The sequence below is a fragment of the Symphodus melops genome (genome assembly GCF_947650265.1).
Source record: "Symphodus melops genome assembly, chromosome: 10".
Lineage (NCBI taxonomy): Eukaryota > Metazoa > Chordata > Actinopteri > Labriformes > Labridae > Symphodus > Symphodus melops.
This window is the reverse complement of record NC_136700.1, coordinates 10,725,515-10,743,987: the sequence shown is the minus strand read 5'-3', so window position 1 is coordinate 10,743,987 and position 18,473 is coordinate 10,725,515. Positions and strand designations below refer to the sequence as shown.

The window sequence follows — 18,473 nt, the reverse complement described above, 5'->3', positions numbered from 1 at the left end:
GGGGCAGTGCTATGAGCCGGGGCCCTTCTTCCCCAGCCTCCCTCGTCATGTGATGAGAATGGGAATTAACAGAAGACGCAACTTGTTACTGAGGCCTGACTGGCTGGTGACAGGAGGACTACTGTTTGGAGCTGTGGTCATCCTCTGCACATGTGTTACTCTTCTGGTTAGTGGACATACACAAAGTCTTACTATCACATTGTAAAAAAGTGTACTAATGTATTCCATGCGTAGATACTGCTGCGGGAATATGGATGGCCAGAGAAGGAGCCAATCAGAGCGCGGTATCGCTTGCTGCAGTTGGCCTATCATATGGACGACTACTCATCAAAAGGTTCAAGGGTCGTCTCACTCAGGAAGATTCACCGAAATCAACAAGCGAGGATGACAAAAGACTCCATTCAACCAGGTGCACAAACAAACATACACACACACAAAACATACACAAACACACACACACACACACACACACACACACACACACGTTGTTACATATTCACAGAAACACCCCACTGATTCTTTGTTGGTCTTTCAAGACCCTGCTCTATCCTTATGTAACATTGCAACATTGGTCCCCAGGCGTTTTTCTCACCAGACAATTACGACTGACAAGACTTCAGTCACACACGATATCACGTGCAGTCTCTAACAATATAAATGCCAACAGTTCAAATGTCACAGAACTCAGGAAATCCCCTTGAATGACATAATCTTGAGATGACATTTTACTCCACTATATAAAAGCTTTGGAAAAATGGCCAAGAAGATCTAAGTGGAAGTAGTTTACTTGAAAGTTACTGTTAAAATCTATACTATTGTTGGCCTATCAAAGCATGTGATGGGCGAATATCACAAACCAAAAACCAAGTGATAGTGCATGTCCTAAAACAGGTTATATACAGGGGCAGGCTCAAATGCTGCAATGTGTCATTCTGCCGTGTTGTTAGTTGTTCGGATTTAGGGATTCTGATATTCTTTATAAACTCATCTCATCCACATTGACTAGACTTAAAAGACAATTATCAAGAACATTTAAAGGAAATGTGGTCATATTTTAGGAAATCGTAATCAAACAATAGCATATGTCACCATCCAACCACTACCATTACCTTTAGCTATAAGCACTGAGAATTTACAATATTGTAGCTAGTTAGTTGTTCACCTTTCAGCATGAACTTCTTTGTTGTAGATTGCTAAGAAGTTACCATAACCTATGTTGTTTCAATTTGAAACATGGTCCTATTTCCACCTGTAAATTTTTGTTATCATTTAAGCTACAAAACCCTGAGTGTGATGTCAGAGAAAAAATGCTGCTATGTGAATATGGTCATTTATTTTCTTGCTCAATGATAAATTCCTCCAACAGCCAGATGTGCTCCCAAAAAAAAATCTGTATTTAATATCTCTAGGATCTCTTTCACTGTTGTTATAACAATCTGTGCAGACACAGTGGAGGACTTCTGGGATTATGAGCATCAGGTGGATCTGGAGGCATTCAGCAGCAACACTTTCTACAGCCTACTACTCAAACAGAGCCTGTCTGTAACCAAGCGGCTGGGACAGCTCACCACTGAGGTCTGTGGCTCTTTATTTAAATGCAAAGTAAACTAACAGTTTGTGAATAGATTCTTACATACCCATCCCATCTTCTCAATTGGAAAACTGGTGCAAGTGATTAAGCTATCAACAAAACAATGAACTCATATTAAATCTTACAAATACCCACAATATAGTCCTGTGAATAATTTTTGTAAGATAAATTTAATTCTCTTGTGCAACTATTTACATGTTTTTTGTTTGTGCTCGCACTCAAATTAGTTGACTGAAATAAAAATAATCCTCTTCAAATTAATGCAATTTTGTCAAAGCATTTTAAATTAAGGGAGCCATACTTTTCAATTACGTGCTAAGAACTAAAAATGTGTAGATTAACAGCAATCTCATATCAGTGTAGCTACACAAAGAAACCCTTAGCTTTGCCTTTGAAGACAAAAAAAGACGAGAAACAGCTAACCTTATATTCCACTAATATAAGGTTAGCTGTTTCCCACTACCGCTGCGCTACCAGTGCGCCCTGAACTGAAACATTTCTTGTCTAAGAACAGTAGCTTACAAGACTTGTGGTTTTAGAGTTACTGGCGGGGGAAATTTGACACTATCAGACAGAATCACCCCCTGCTTTGTAATCATTCTTTGTGCTAAACTAAAAGCTACATACATGCTTCAGTTTTTAAATTAAAATAAGAGACTGCGATTGATTTTCTTCACTAAAACCAGGCAAGAAGTTATTACAATAAAAGGGTTAGACAACAATATATTTTATTTTTCCAGCACTAGCTATCTAGTATTTTTAAAGGTGCTATATAAATATTACCAGCCTATTACTGTTGTTGTTATAATATAATGGCTAGCCAAGCACCACCTACACTATGAGATTAGTGAAACTTGCAAGCTTGTGGCTCAGAAAAAAGCACTATAGACATGTTCATACAAAGCCTCAAGTTGCAGAAGGACTGCATTGTATATGTCATTTTGTAATGTTTTATCAAGTAAGACATCCATGTATCAGTAAGGACTGGTGTGCAATATTTGTTTACATTGATTTTTGTTGACTATATATGACCTCTTTTCTTAAATCGTCACTTCTTATCTTTACCTCTTTTTCTCTTGCATTAGCAGCTGTGCCTTCACTCATAGTTCAACTCTTTTGAAACAGATTGAGTGTCACATCGGAACGCTTCTGTTTTTGTCGCATCCCTCTCTCTACTGCGTCCTTCCTGTTTATGCCATTAAGTTTCTCGCTGCTGTTCCGGGAGACAGAGGTTGTTGTTACAGCCCTTAGGACAGCCCAGGTGATAGAGATGTAAGGGGAGATGACACATCTTCGACTCCCGTGCCATCCCACGAACGTCATCTCACCAGTGTTGGTTGTTTTCGAACAAGCTGCATTTGTGTGATCTGATTTCCACATTTTAAAGACACTAGTGCACATTTGTGTTTGTGTGTATCCAGGTAAAGCAACTTTACCAGGGGGTACTTGGGAAACTGCAGCTGCTCCACCCATGCTTGACCACAGAGGAAAGGCAGATAGAGGGTTATGAGAGGATGAGGAGGGAGGTGGAGAGGGAGGTGGTGCGACGAAAGACACAAGCTTCGGAGCTGACGACTCTGCTCGACAGTCAATTGCAGGTTTACAATGTTACAACCTCTCTCTACATACCCATTATCCATTTAAATAAATTAATGAAAATAATATAATTTATAATGATAATGTAATATGTAGTAATACTTTTATCCTTTTATTTCTGCTTTAAATCAATAAAAAAGTACATTAGGTCGGCTATGACTACATAGTTTTTTCCCCCTCCAGGTTCTGAGGCGAGAGCAGCAGGCCCAGCATAGGGTATATAGTGTTTTCACAGCTCATTTCAGAGAGTCCAACAGACTACTAACCAAGGTTTATAGCAACAACCAGCCACACTGCGAGCTACACCAGCAACGGTAAATTCTCAATTTATACGTTTGTAGAATCAAAATGACAAGAAGATCTCTGTAAACCCTCCTTAATCTTCAATTTTCCTTGTCCCATCTGCAGTTTAACCCAGAGAATAACATCCCTGCTGGATGAGATGGGAGAGCTGGTTTCAGCTGAGTGTGAACGTCAGGGGGCCTGGGTGCTATTGGGTGAGGGTACTGGAGCCAAGCTGCTCTGCCCTGACACTGGAACTGTTCTTACCAAAAAACACATCTTTGGTAAACCCCACAGTAATAAAATAATGTATATCTCTATATCGGGATTTTAGAAGAACAACAACACCATCTTCTGCTTAAAATATGCACTACATCAGCAACAGCACCACATGATGAAGATAAAGAATGGTTAAATATATTGAAATATCAGCTGTATTCAGATACAACTGCAAAAATGCATTACATCAATAAATCCACAAGTCCATATCTGTAATCTGTCTGAGATTTTTGATATCTGTTCAAACTGGATACAAAGATTTGGTACTTCCATACTTACCATTGTTTGATCAGGTATACCATATTCCCTTTGTTGTTATCTCATACAATGTAATGAAAGCCTTCAAGTATAGACATGATTTCTATGGGGGGTGTTGTGATATGTGTACCTTAGTGATAAAGAAACACAGTGTTTTACAGCTCACAAATCTTTCAAAGAGAAAATAAATCATACCCAGCTTTGATAGTTGATCTCATCCACTTCTTTCTTTTCATCACTCTAGGTGTCGACGGGTCCCTTCTGACCTGTCCGGCTATTCATTATGATTCAATCACAGGCCTCATTCGACCAAACTCTCACAGCCACATGCTGCTGAACAGTGGCCACACCATGCCAGTCCCACCTGATTTCTTTCTCCATCCACAGACCTGCAAGGTCATGCCCATAGCTGGGAGGGTGGTATATGATCCTGCAAGTTCCTCTTTAGTGTTCTCCACTGATTCATTGACAGGTAACAAGAGGGGGGCTTGAGTGGTGTGTGGTGATCTCAACCTTTTTTTTGACGAAGGAAAAGGTATTCAGCCAAAGATGCAAACTTGTACTTAACTTGTCAGACTATTGCTACAGCTACTGTAAGTGCTGTCTTGATCATCATAAGGCTTCTCACAAATCATCATTTCTCTTTAAACTGAGATCAGACTGGGTTAAATGCAAATGGGGTTGTTGAGATAGCAATCAATCAAGTCTCCAGTAGCACCCCTGCCATGAAATGTAATGTTAGCAGTTAGCATTCAACCTTTTCCCAGCATTTGAGATGTCCACCTCGAGTGTCTGGATTTATATACATATCATTAAGGTCAAGTTTACTTCAGAAAATAAAATACTAAACATAGAATGCTGTTGATGTGTTAAAGATCACTCAGATGATGTGAAAAAGTTTGAAAGGTCTGACATCTTTCTGAAGGACTAACCTCTGCCCTCACACATTCTCACACTCAGGAGATATCAAGAAGTGGGACAGTCCCCTCCTTCCTTTTATTCCTTACCCAACTTCCCGACACTCAGACCAGCCTCTGCCCAGCACTCTGTTCAGAGGACTTAGACCGGGCCAGAGACTTCAGCTCGGGGCTCCCATGGCAGACCCAGAAACCGGTGTCCCAGTGCCCATCCTAGCTGTAACCATCCATCCCCAGACTGGACTAGTTTACCCGCTAGGAGGGGTGCATGTCTGTCCCCTGACCCGCCTGAAGCAGCCCATACAGATTGGCTATCCCATGCTAGACTCCAGGACGGGGAATGTTCTTCTTACTGTTGGGGTCAGTCTAGATCCAGTGACAGGTTAGAGCTGCAGGTGATTCTTCAGCATAACAAGGTCTTTGTTACGATACTGTCACAGTGTTAATTTTGTTCTTTTTAGGAGCTGTGCTGCCAGTAGGGGGAGTTCTTTTAGGGGAGTCCTTCATTGACCCTCTGAGTGGGCGGATTGTGAAGGTAGGAGGGGCCAGTATACGGGCCGGGCAACTTCTACCTAATGCAGGAGGATACCAAGCTCTTCTAGACAGCAAGGTGCTTGATTACACATTTAACTACATTATCAAAAATGAAATATTATTGAATTGAAGGGTAACAACAAGGTTAGTTTAGATGCTGTTATGATGATGCATAATCACTTTATCATAAACATACAAAAATTAAATTAAAAAAAAAGGTTCCAGAGAAAAACTGAATGTTGAGCTTCACTGAAGTAAAAGTGAAAAAGTAAGGGCTCTAAAATGAACTCATTGTATTAAAGAAACAAATGGTCCACTAAAAACAATATTTAGAATTTAAAAAACATGAAAAACTTCAGTGTGATAATCAGTTTGATGGGGAAAGTCTTGCTGCTTTCAATCGTTGTTGCTGTCGGTCATAAGGAATACATTGAAAAGACTCCTCCTAAGTGGAGATGAGATTTATAACCAGTCCATCAGCCATGCCTTGTATGCACTGGTTCATAAGCTAAGGAAACACCTATTCTGTTATTTTCTGTATGGGTTCAATAAGGTAAATAAAACAATGTCAGAAATGTTACGTAAGTACACAAAACCTCAAAACTCTAATTCAGAAATAAAGAAACAATGTATTTGATGCTACTGCCATCCTCTGTATGAGAAAGTTTATAACTGATTCCTCCAACATGTTTTCCGTTTTAAAATGGCTGTAGGTCCTGGCAGTGATGTTTAAAGTGTTGGAGCTCCTGAAGCCTCTAACTGAGCAGTTGGGATCAGACCCTACTATGCCGCAGTTTCAGAGCAGTGAGAGAGGGAGCGGTCGACAAGATCATCTTCTCATTGCGGCCAAGGAACTCCAGCAGGCCTGGGAAAGGAGCCTGCACTGGCAGCTGCAGCTGCAGACAAGATTGGAGATTCTGCTTCACTGGGCCTTGGGCCTCCAGCAGGATGGAGGGGTTGTGGGTGAGTAAATGCAAAAAAAAAATTAGAACTTAATGTCTGTCTGCATATGCACTCAGTGCTTTTAAGGCCTTTTTAAACGTCTTTGTTTTTGAAAATGCCCTCTTTTTTTCTGCAAGGTTTGTCTTCTGAAAACAAAGTGTTGGACAAAGCTGAGGAAAAAAAAAAAAAGACTTTCAGCATATATGACCTAAATGTTTCAATACATGTCCTTCAGAAAGCTTTCATGGGCCTAAGAGGGAAGATATTTAAAAACCTGTACAGAAACACCTGATCTGCTTGTTCCACATTACCATATGAAAATAGCCCATATCCATATTCTAGGATACTATGCAAGGACGCAGGGTTATCATAACTTCATGTCTCCAACAAAAATACCATATGCTCACAGATAAATATTAAGGTCTTTAACTGAGGCTATAATTTCTGAATCATTACACTGACATATTACACATATTAACTGAAATGCCGTTTCAAAGATCTGCTTTATCTCATTCAATGGCAAATGAAATATACAGTAATTCTCATTGCAATTAAAATCTCTAATGTAAGAGTTTATGGTTCTTCATGTTCATTTATTTTGTTGTCAAACTATCAGGTTGAATTATATTAATACTCGAATAAATTGTTCCATTCGGTTCTTTTGGATCTGCCCTTCTTGTCATGTATCATTGCATTAAACCGGTTTGCCGGGTGTGTCGTGCAGCATCTCTCATGACTCTGTGTGTGTTTATTTGCATTTATCTTTGTTGAGAGGCGAACTTGCTTATAAGAGAGTTGACAGTTAATTTGGCTCAAAGTATCGTTAATGTTAAAAAACATCTCTGATATGCCTCTCTTACATAGAAGTGTTTTCCATCCAAAAACTTTCAGGATACGTTGATAAAAAATAAAATGAACCACCTTGTGCTTTGTTTTCTCTGCCCCAACCTATGAACGCTTCGGCACTCCTCAAACAAGGAGAGTTGCCGCTCTCAGGCTCAGATATGTGTGTGCCAGCTCTGCTTGGAATGGAGTACCCTGACCCCTTGGGGTCTGGTCTAAGTGTATCTGTGCTAGGGTGTCACACTAACTACATTTCTGGAGACATGATACCATTGGCTGGAACAATGGAAGACCCAGATGGAAAAGGTTCATATTGCACATTTTTAATGTCTTCCTAAAACATTTTTCAAATCTGCATTTAATCCTGGTAAATATTACAGAAAAGAAAACTCTGTCTTTGCTTTACTGGGAAGGTCTTGTGGCCATCCGTTATGGATCTCAGACTGTCGATCCAGTGACAGGTGTGTTGGCCCCGGTGGTTGGAGCCAGGCTGGATATCTCCAGAAAGACTATTGTACCTATCACAGCTTCCTACTGGCGAATCATGCAGGATCAAACTGATAGTGTGCAGGTAGGAATTTATTGCTATCTATTTATAATAAAACACGATGAACCTTTAGAACATTTGAGAATCAATTGGATTCAGCTCTCTACTTTTTAATAGAAATACATCAGCAGGAGTGGATTCTGTAAAACTCAATGTTTTAAACATCCACCTTTTCAGTTTGCATTTAGAATACATGTATTCATTTACTGAATGTGATGTACTAACTTTTGTTTGATGCTATTGTGGGCCAGGTAGAGGCACTGCAGAGAGAGGTGTTTGTACGGAGGACTTACTGGCAGCAGCAGAGGCAGAAGGAGGAGGATATTCTCTCAGATCTGGGCTCACCTATATACCACTGTGTCTTTAAAGCCACAGAAGCAAACTCTTATCAGGTCAGCAGGAGTTTTGGTTGTAAATATCTTATAAAGCCAGGCCTTACAGTGTAGGAGGGAAAAATTGAAAAGGGAATGAGCCTTTTGAACATTTCAAAATGAGGAAGGGGGCGAATGAATGATAGAGGAAACCGCATTGAAAAGAAATTCTACTGAAGCTTTTCATATGCTGTCTTGAACTGCAAGCAAGCAAGTTTGTGGTCGGGGTTTTCAGGTCAAACTGCACAGTTGCACTTTGTATGAGTGTACCTTAAATGTTGGTTGCAAATTATCATCTCCACTTTTTGGTCCTCTGAGAGTAACTATAAACTCTGCTGTAGGTGCAATGGTCAGGGAGGCAGTGGAGAGAAGCAGCAGCAGAGCTGCAGGATTCGGCACAGACTGAGGCCCAGAGGAGAGAAGCTCTGCACTCCCACTTGGCTCTGATCTTGCCTCCGCATGTATTACACATCCTTACACTGGGTAAAATTGGCCTGCAAGCTGGCAGAATGAAATGCATGAAGGAAATTACACTCATGACCTGCTTTGTGCTTCTATTCATCGCTCTCCAAAAACAGGAGACACTTACCGCCAGTGGCTCCTATCGCAGCCCCCAGTTACATAGTGATTTGCATAATTTCAATATTTTATTTGGGTTGGCAGCATGTATTTATGTGTCTGTCTGTCTGTCTGTCTGTCTGTTAGAGGACGAAGAGGAGTGGGATCAGCAGCGTGTTTTGCACTCAGAACTCCTTTCAGGTTTGGAGAAGTTGGATGTGTGTATGGAGCAGCTGCAGCAGGAACATGAAAAATGGGCAGCAAACAAACAAGACCAGGCGTCAGCTCTCCATGCTATGGTCTGAATAATGCCTTTATTGTCTATTGTGTCCCCCACCTGTAGAAGGACACACTTAGTTTATTTGTTCACCCTCCGTTTAGAACTAAATGTTTCTGATTCATGATGCTATCTTGAGCTTTGATCCATTAATTGAACTTTGATGTGAGCTTTGTGCTGTGAGGTAAAGTCACATTAGTTTTGACTTAATGTAAACAGAAAGTTTTTCTAGCTTTTCTAACACGTGCCCGTCATTATCTTCCCTCCAGGACAAAGAAATGAGACAGACAGAATTATGGGAGCAGTGTTGCTCCATACACGCTGAGTTGGAGGCTTCGGTTAATGTGCTGCAGTGTGCCAGACAGGTCTTTCAGCTTCGTGCTGACACTGCTCAGGTGAAATCACACTTACATACACATACTTAATAACTGAAAATCTGATCCTGGAAACTCTTTTTAAAACGGCATGAATAGTCAAACTTAGTTGTGCTAAACTGTGTTGAGAAATGTTTATCTGAGCTGTATATGTTTTCTTTATGTCTAGGCTGTGTTGTGTGGGAGCTTTGTGTACAGAGATTATGGGCTGGTCCACAGACACCCTGTTAAGGATGTAGGTTTTCTCCAGAAGAAGGCTCTGCCCTTGCTGCAGAGACTGAACCAACTCCTGGAAGACAAACAGCTTGCCAGCTACTACCCGAACATCTGCAATCAACACGCCTCTCGTGAGTGTCACATAGGGTATGACATTTATGACTTAAAAGGGGGCCCTACAGCGTGATAGAGGCAAGCATAAAGATGCATCACATGTTGTTAGGAGAAGGCACAATTACTTATGAAATAGTGATTTAAAAAGCTACTCTGATTTTCTTCAAAAGATGGAGAGAGATTTCTTCTTGATGAGATCTACTGGTTCAAACTATTTTGAGATGCAGCCTTCAAGATTCACTTTTCTGCTGCCCATAGTTTTTACTTTACAGCAGCCTGCAAAAGTTCCCACTCATTTCCTTTCATTTATTTAGGGTTAAAGCCTGTGTGTCTTTTTATAGTCAATCAATCCATTGGAAAGACCAAAAGTAAAGCAATGTTAATGATTTCTTAACTACATTATGTCAAACTACAGATAAACAGAGTACAAAAATATAGAGAACGAGTACAACTCCAAAGGTTGTTTAGACAGTTTTGGGCCTTTATGGGATAGGGAGACTGAAGAGAGATCGTAAATGTTTGGCTGAGAGAGAAGGTGAGATGACAAGTGCTGAGGTTTGATTCAACCCCATGGCTGCTCTGTTGGGATGAGGACTATTGCTTCTGTCTGGTCATCTGTCATGCAACATAACCTAGATCTGTTGACCTGCAATGCTATTCTTTAACCAGCAGGGGGTGTTTTTTTTAATAGATAGATGTAATTCATATTACTATAAATGTGTACCCTTTTAGAACTTGTTCTACAAAACAAAGACTCCCAGCTTCATAAAGAGATACTTTGACATCTTTCCCATGAAATGCTTCCATGTCTTGATCACATCTTTATGGACTGACAGATTGTATCTCTGAAGGAATCTCCACTCAGTCTTTGAGGGAACCTGACAATCTAGCTCAGTCCCAGGACACAGGTCTGCAGAACAGCTCAGCCCCGACCAGCAACCCACAAAGCGACACTGCATCGTCTGGCGTTCACTCTCAGGGTGAGATGAAGAAAACATTATACAGCAGTGTGGTCCCGTGATCTGCTTTGTTTCTTTGCTTAAATGAAAATCTGGGGAATAATCTAAAATGTGTAAAAATGGAGGGGATTCATTTAAATATTGATCTATCTTCAGAGAAAACAATGTCTCTCAAGGAATACAATTATTATTAAAATTATTTTCCTTAGTAGGCCTACTCCCTTTTTGGCCATTTAATATAAATCTAAAGCCAGCAGCATGTTAGCTTAGCAAAAAGGCTTGAAACAGAGATAATAGCGAGCTTGCCTTAAAGTTTGTTTTACTTTTATCTGATTGTTTAAGATAAGATAATCCTTTATTCGTCTCACAAACCGAAATGTATCCTTACTTCTTACAAAAATGGAAGTATTTAGAAAAGATGGTTTTAAAGCAAGGTGCTGACCTAAATTTGACTTCCTCACCACAGGCAACCTGAAGCTCCAGGAAGTCACTGCACTTTACTGAGACATTGGTACACCACAACCCTTTTCTTGTATAGTCTTTGGTTTTTGTACAGGGTAGGCTGACATAGATGTAGGAAAGGTAATGATGCATCAAACTCTTTTAAATAAGACAAATATTAAACTACTGTCTAAACTTTATTTCCTAACAGAGAGCCAGATGACCAAAGAGTCTGCACGGCTGACACATGTATCTCTCCCCATAATATCAGGTAACATTATAAGGCTGTGTAAAAATAATACATAGTTAGAATATGTAACAGGGGGTGTGTGATTTTAACTTTATCTGTACATCTTTCCATCTTCTCTTTATCCTCTAGAAGGAGAGTGGACCACTCTGCTGGAACTCTCGCCTCTCTTCGACCTGTTGAAGCAGGTGGACCAGCAGTTGAAGAGCTGGGCCTGTGGGACAAAGCTTCTCAGAGGAGAGCTCACTGGTGGGTCTAATACAGTTTAGGATGCCTGTTCTTGAACTGTAACCTGCAATAGCAACTGTTTTAGAAATTCAAACAACATCAAGGTCTTTGCACATTCATTAGGAATCTACAGGCAGCATAATCATCAGGTATCACAAACAAGCAAGCATGTCACAATCTCACCTAGAGATCAAATATAACAAGAATTTAAATTTAGGCTTGATTTTTCGGTTGCTTGTATTTTCATTTTGTTTCTCAACTTAGATTACGTGTAATAGCAATTATTATTACAATCTCATGTGTTTAGGCATCAGTCAATAATTTAACGATTTTATTGGATTTTTTTTTTTACTGATGATTTCAAAAGATATACAGTAGCTTCTGTTGCTTTCATTTCCACAACAAACTGTTTCATAAAACATTTCTTTTATTCAATCTTGTTCTACATTTTGAGTAGACAGAGGCCAGAGTTTTGTTGACGTCCTTGAAGCTCAGTGGGAATGTGAAGGAGAGCTGATCCCTCTGGATATGTCCCTGCTTAACCCAAGAGAGTATCTCGTCTACCAACATGGACTATTCCTGATCCACACATTAAATGATTTAAATTTGGTTAGTGCCAACATTTCCTTCTCACTTGAACCCTGCTGCTTGTCGTTATATATATATATACATATATATATATATACATTGCTTTTACTGTTCTCAGGCTTTGAGTGACGTGGCCCTAAGCTTTGATTCAAAATTTAATTTTTTTGTGAGCCTCTGTGGAGCGTGAAATACTGGATATTTTCTAACATCCCTACATCTCTAAAAGACCACAAACTTGGCTGCAGTGTAAGAGGCCTGGGGCTTCAAACTGACCTTTTTTTAGTATTAATTCTGACTTGTGGTTTTCATTCATATTTATTTGTTCTCATTTTGAACCTGTGCTGACCTGCACTGGGTCTTTGTAATAAAAACAAGCTTAGATTGTTTTTCTCTTTTCTAACAGACTCCCACCATTTCGCTTCACGTAGCAGCCAGTCTCCCAAACAACAACTACGTCAATAACGCCTTTAGAAATTCCTTCTTTTATCAGGTAAAGTCAAGTCAAGTTTGGTGTAACTGTAATTCAACATTTATTCTATGTTTTTCAATACACATACAGTAGTTCAGTGTTGTGTGTTGATATCAAATTGATAGCCACTAGATTGGAATAAGTAGAGGTTTATTGAAGATTGAAACAAAAATTATCCACCTACATCACAACTAACCAAAATGACAACACGGATGACCCCCCTCCCCCCACATACTGTATAACAAATGTCACAGAATGTTTTCAAGATAATATTTTGTCTGACTGAACACCCAGCTGGTCATATAAAGTGTAACGTATCTTCTGGGAGCTCCTGTCGTTGTAGAAAGAGTTATATTGATACTTGAGCTTCCAGGCAGCCATAAAGTGAAGCTGCAGGTTGTTTGTTATTCATCAAGAGTATTTGAACGTTAAGGCTGCCACCTACAACACGGTCCTTTCAAGCTGTGAAATACTGCTGGATCACTTGTGAACATCAAATGAAATAAATTACTCCAGATTTCCGCTCTCCTACTGGATTTCATTGAAAGAACATTATGTTCAAAATTCTTTTAGTTTGGTATTGTTTTTGGGTTACTCCACACCAACATACAAACACATTTATTATTTTGTCAGATTCAACCTTGTGAGTGTTTTGTGATAGTTAGGTTGTCACTTTATCTGCTAGAGCTTTACGGGATATGCTTGCCTGATTCCTAACTTCATATTTTCACAGCAGAACTTGAATCGCCTACCTGCAGCTCAAATGATTCACAAGTTATGTTACGATGGTGAAAATGAAACATAATCTGCTTATCAGACTTTATGATTATACTTTAGCTATTTTTTGGTGTCTTTGAGTACATTATAATTCAAAGCAATGTGAAACGTTTTACATCCATGGAAATACAAGGAAAAGATAAAAAATAATAATAAGTACAGTTTACATAAGAGTCTCTGCCATTTGTAAACCTATCTCCTTTTACTTTTTATTCATAAGGGCTACTAAACGAGTGAAAATGAAAGAAGGTATAGAATAAAAATTCATTTAGCAGAAGTTTGATTTTTAAATGATAAAAGGTATTTAGACATAACAATAAATAACATATTACATATGTTTAAGGTTGTCATTTGCATGTATGTTTGTAATTTGACCCAACAAGTATTGATTGAGAGCTCATCTTTTAATGCCACATAAAATACAAACTTTAAGTTATGTTGTTTTGAAGTACATCTACAGTTAATATTTCAGGTGATAAAATAACAATTTCGAACTAATCCTGTCATTTTCCAATAGATGTCATGACACTTAATATTGTGTTATGTAATTCAATAAGACGCCAAGCTTTCCTTTTATCAGTATCGCATGTCTATGTGTCTCTCCAGCTGTAATGTGTCACTGGAAATTCCTCTGAGATGTGTGTGAATGATCGCTCTGTTGACAGGAGGCCGAGGAGACGCTCTTTGTCCGCCGACAGAGGCTCCAGTCAGTTGGTGGCTTCTCTCTGCTGCTGCTCCACTGTCTGTGCCACGTCAAACTTCAAGACATGAGCTCTGACTCCAGTCCTCACTTTCAGAGGCTTTTCTTCAAGGTTAAGTGAACGTTTGCAAGTATCATGCAATGTTTTGTGGTCCTGATGTTTTGGCCTTACTAAAAAAAGAGTTCATAGTTTTGTGCTATTGGTTGGATTTGTCACATTTATTCCCCAGACACTTCAGGCTTGTCTTGAGGAGCTGTTCCAGGCCAGACTGGGTGTGCCTCCCTCTGGTCAGGAAGACTATTTGAATGTGTTGTTTCAGCACCAAGAAGCTCTGTCAGGAGACTTTAAGTTCCCTCTCTCTGACTCTCATGCTGCTTCACTGCTTAACAGGCTTCACAAACCGAGCAGAGGAGAGCTACATCAACATGTAAGGGCACAATATGTACCTCTACTATGATCATTTTGTCAAGATTAGTTCACTATTGCTATTATTTTTGTTGTTTGTCTTAGTGCAAGATTTGGCAGTATACAAGTTGTAGGAGTAACCAGAGCTATCTTATTTGTGTCTTCTTGTTGTTTTTCTCTTTGTCTTGATGGGAGCAGGAAGTTGAAGAACTTCAAAAGAAGCATCAAGAAACATCTCTCTTCTCACAACTTGAAAAACATTTGAGAGAGAAAACCTCTGAAACAATGGAGAAGAACAAACTAAGTGAACAGTTGTAGCGATGTTCATACCTCTACATAAATGTGCATGTTGAAATTAAAGTTTTTCAATACATTTAAGAAATCAAAACATTTCAATATACCATGTTGCTGCCCTTTGTGACCCCCTCCCCCTCCAAAAAAACACTCTTGTTAGTTCTGCAATTGTTTTAAATTTCAGATTATATTACATATTATAATATGTTATTATTCTTTTCAGTTAACTCATATTTTTAAAAATCATTTTAGACTTACCTCAGTTCAGTCTAATCATTGTTTTGTAGGACAAAAAAGGCCAAACTTAAAAAATATATTAAGTTTGACTCTTTGGGGATTGTGGTGCAACATGACTTGACACCATAGTTAACATATTTTTTCACAATATCTTTTAGCATTACATTTTACTCTGATTTAAGGATTTTCTCAAGTGTTCACAAAAACAATCATGTTTCATTAATGTAAAAACAACAACACACAGTTTATTTGTGTAACAAACATGCTTTATTCTGATGGATTCTACACGTTATGGGAATTATTTCAATAAAAGCAACGCATAGGAACATGATTCAGAGTATCTCCTTATTGGCATTGGCAAGTGCATGTGTACGACATGTATGCAAACAGAAAGACATTTGATTCTATTTAGCCTGTACTTGGAGGAGGGGAAAGCTCATCATGAAAAGCCTTTGCTGGTATTCAACATGTCATGGTCTGTTGTTTACTTAAGGATTGTTGATTTTGACAACGATGAAAATGATGATGAAGATGATTCCAAAGACAAGTGCCAGGATATTTAGCACCTTGGCTGTTCTTGATGCATCCATGGCATTTGATGTTTGTCCAAGAGCATTAGCAGTTTGTGCCTTCAAAAAGAAGTTTCAGATAACTTGAAATCTGCTTTCTTGATAATAAGAGAGAGGAATTTACAAGGGGGAAAACAAAATGTAATGATTGTTAAAAGTTACCTACCTTGTTGGAGTAGATAATGGCAGCGATCCCCAGAGGCAGACAACAGCAAAAAGTGTTAAAGATGGACCATCTCATGTAGGATGGAGCCAAAACATGCGCCTGGCCTCCTTCCATACTGGCTCGCTGTCTTAGCTGATGTGGTTGGAGTTATTCTTTTAGGGCCAAAGTCTGGATCCAATGAGTGGTGGGACTGGCAACCCCAACCCTTTTATTCTTCATGGGTGGGGTTTAAGAGGGGTGTATGATGCTAACACTTGAGGGGGAAAAAAAAACCTTCTCCATTGAAATGCTAAAAAAAAAATCAGGGTTGTTGTGATATTTTTTATAACCTAAACTTTATAAGATGATGTAAAATTATACATTTTAAATTTCTCAATTTCCGAGATGAATAAAGGATTATCTTATTAACATGGAGGGACACATGTCAAACTGCCGTTACAAACGCCCCCTTTCTAGGACAAAGGTTTTTTTTGTGTGTGTGTGTGTGTGTGTGTGTGTGTGTGTGTGTGTGTGTGTGTGTGTGTGTGTGTGTGTGTGTGTGTGTGTGTGTGTGTGTGTGTGTGTGTGTGTGTGTGTGTGTGTGTGTGTGTGTGTGTGTGTGTGCGTGTGCTTTCACTTCTGAGAAGTGTTACATTTTTTTTTACACACATAAAACCTGAACCTTACTCCTAATATAATCAACTCGGTTAATAAGGGGAATTATCTTTATCCCTATGGCTAAAGTACTCTTCAAACACAGGTTATACATTAAATGTAATTTGAACTAAGTCAAAAATGATCTTTACCCATAAATTCCATCTTAAGACTAATAAGAATTTGCTGAATTTGTCCGTTTAAAAAGATAAAACATTACTGAGTAAAGCAATGTGCTCTGTCTGTTATTCATAGGTTTGCCTTTTTTTTATATTGGTAATAAGGCCAAACTTAAAGCAATATTAGAGACATTCCATTATTAAAGTATATCTGTATATACACAGTATATACAGTATATGTCCTTCATTATTTGCACCTAGCTGTCTCACAAATTAATTAGCATTTTCCAATTTAGTGAGCTTTTATAACTGTTGTTTCAACATCTAATTTGTATGTTATGCCTCTTTCATTTCCCTCATCACAATCATCTAATTAACTGTTAGCAATTACAGGGCAACACAATATCAGATCAGTGACAGTTAATCTAATACTTGACTAGTTAAGGTAAACTTTGCTTGCGTTGTAGCACTTCACAAGTGTTTCCCACACTTAACATCCTGTGGAGTTTCCACTGACAAAAAAACCCAGACCACATGAAAAATCCATTGGTTGAATTTACAAGAAGTACTACTGTCTTACCAAGGTCACTTCCTTTTTTTATCAACGCCAATGTAACAATACTGGTACTTGTAAATGACATCTCCATTTCTCTACAAACAGCTGGACAAAGGAAAGAGTGTAAAATGCAGAAATGCAGAAGCTATGGCTATTTTTTGTGTGCAACAGAGGTTTATCAAGCAACACTAACTAAAACTAAAACTTGTCTACCAAATAGACATTTTTTTTCTCTCTCTGGCTCTAAATGTTTGCTTTAATAACCTTACCAGAATAAATTTTTCAAGCCCATGATGCTTTTTGAATTGGGCTCATCCTCTTCGATAACCCCATAGTCTACTAGCCGATGACCTTCCAGCACATAATAGGAAAGAATTTACTCAAAGAAAGCACTGTTCTTCCTGTCAACCTCAGAGACACGACACTGTGGCATCTAACACTCCAACATCCACAAAAGTTGGAGTCTGACCATAGAAAAGCCCCTGTCTGTACAGTAAGCCATGATAACTCCATGCACTCTGTATGACTTCAAACCAAAGAAACTGCTGAGTTCTCGGGTTAATTCTTTAGAACTCAAGGATGTACAATGAAGCTCCGGTAATAATCCTTCCATATATTGCACAAGCAGCACATTTAATTCTTTACATCAGCTGTATGTTTAGTTCTGTCTCTGATCTCAGTTTTCTGTTTTAAGACTTTAAACACCTGCCACAGTGGAATGTGTGAGATGTTCTGTGTGTGGGAGTTAAAAAAGAAAAATCCAATACAGACAATTCAAATCATTGATGTAAACGTGAATACTTTGACCAAACAAGATGAAAACACATGGGATTAGAGATGTGTCTGTGGAATTTTGTTATCCTCATTTGCTTTGTGCTAAAGAAGATAAAGAGTCTTTATGTCCGTAGTTGTGTATAAATTGGACCGAGCAGTCAAAAGAGACACCAGAGGGGTAAAGTCAATGCTCTCTTTCTTTTCTTAGAACTAATGATGAAGTCCAGATATAGCAAGTGCGGATATCCTCACTGCTGTGTGGTGAGGGAGTTTTCAGGCTATCTTCTTCCAGCTGAACACAACTTTAATTGAGAGTATTTAACACATTTATAATTAATGACAACACGTCGTCTTCACTCAGTTAGTCATGTTATATATCCTAAACATTCAAGACAGCAATTGAGAATATGATTTAGAAGACCAACGTCATGAAATCACGTTTTGCCTTCGATTCTTGCTTGTAGTGAACAGAAATATTTGCTTTTAAGGGATTTAGGGAATTAGTATAGGTTAAAAAATACTGCTGCGCAATATAAAAATAATACTTAATATATTGCTTGAATATACTTGACATAACTCATGCATGTTTCTAAAGGAACCTCATGGGTTTG

At 38.8% G+C, this 18,473-nt stretch overlaps 2 protein-coding genes across 2 annotated transcripts; both read left to right on the top strand.

Moving 5' to 3' along the window:
- Positions 1-254: 254 nt before the first annotated feature.
- On the top strand, positions 255-9,023 carry LOC306829997 (uncharacterized protein; the record flags this gene model as incomplete). The annotated part of the gene is made up of 13 exons (XM_079353214.1): positions 255-409; positions 1,410-1,575; positions 3,371-3,501; positions 3,596-3,753; positions 4,251-4,478; positions 4,967-5,305; positions 5,385-5,533; positions 6,171-6,420; positions 7,378-7,548; positions 7,656-7,813; positions 8,041-8,181; positions 8,502-8,643; positions 8,866-9,023. 13 exons carry the CDS (start codon positions 255-257, stop codon positions 9,021-9,023), a joined length of 2,346 nt encoding a protein of 781 aa, XP_079209340.1.
- A 1,582-nt stretch (positions 9,024-10,605) lies between these two features.
- On the top strand, positions 10,606-15,376 carry LOC306831004 (uncharacterized protein). Its single transcript, XM_079354817.1, has 8 exons — positions 10,606-10,679; positions 11,311-11,370; positions 11,479-11,595; positions 12,032-12,183; positions 12,566-12,652; positions 14,074-14,220; positions 14,339-14,536; positions 14,713-15,376. The coding sequence occupies exons 2-8, from the start codon at positions 11,319-11,321 to the stop codon at positions 14,830-14,832; spliced, it is 873 nt and encodes a 290-aa protein (XP_079210943.1). The 5' UTR covers positions 10,606-10,679; positions 11,311-11,318; the 3' UTR covers positions 14,833-15,376.
- The last annotated feature ends 3,097 nt before the right edge of the window (positions 15,377-18,473 follow it).

What these genes read in the sequence shown, in the direction of transcription:
- LOC306831004 (XM_079354817.1), top strand. Translation starts at nt 11,319, where the DNA reads ATGACCAAAGAGTCTGCACGGCTGACACATGTATCTCTCCCCATAATA. An exon ending in TCTCAGAGGAGAGCTCACTG is followed by an intron (nt 11,596 to 12,031) that starts GTGGGTCTAATA and finishes CATTTTGAGTAG; the next exon opens with ACAGAGGCCAGAGTTTTGTT. An exon ending in GAAATTCCTTCTTTTATCAG is followed by an intron (nt 12,653 to 14,073) that starts GTAAAGTCAAGT and finishes CTCTGTTGACAG; the next exon opens with GAGGCCGAGGAGACGCTCTT.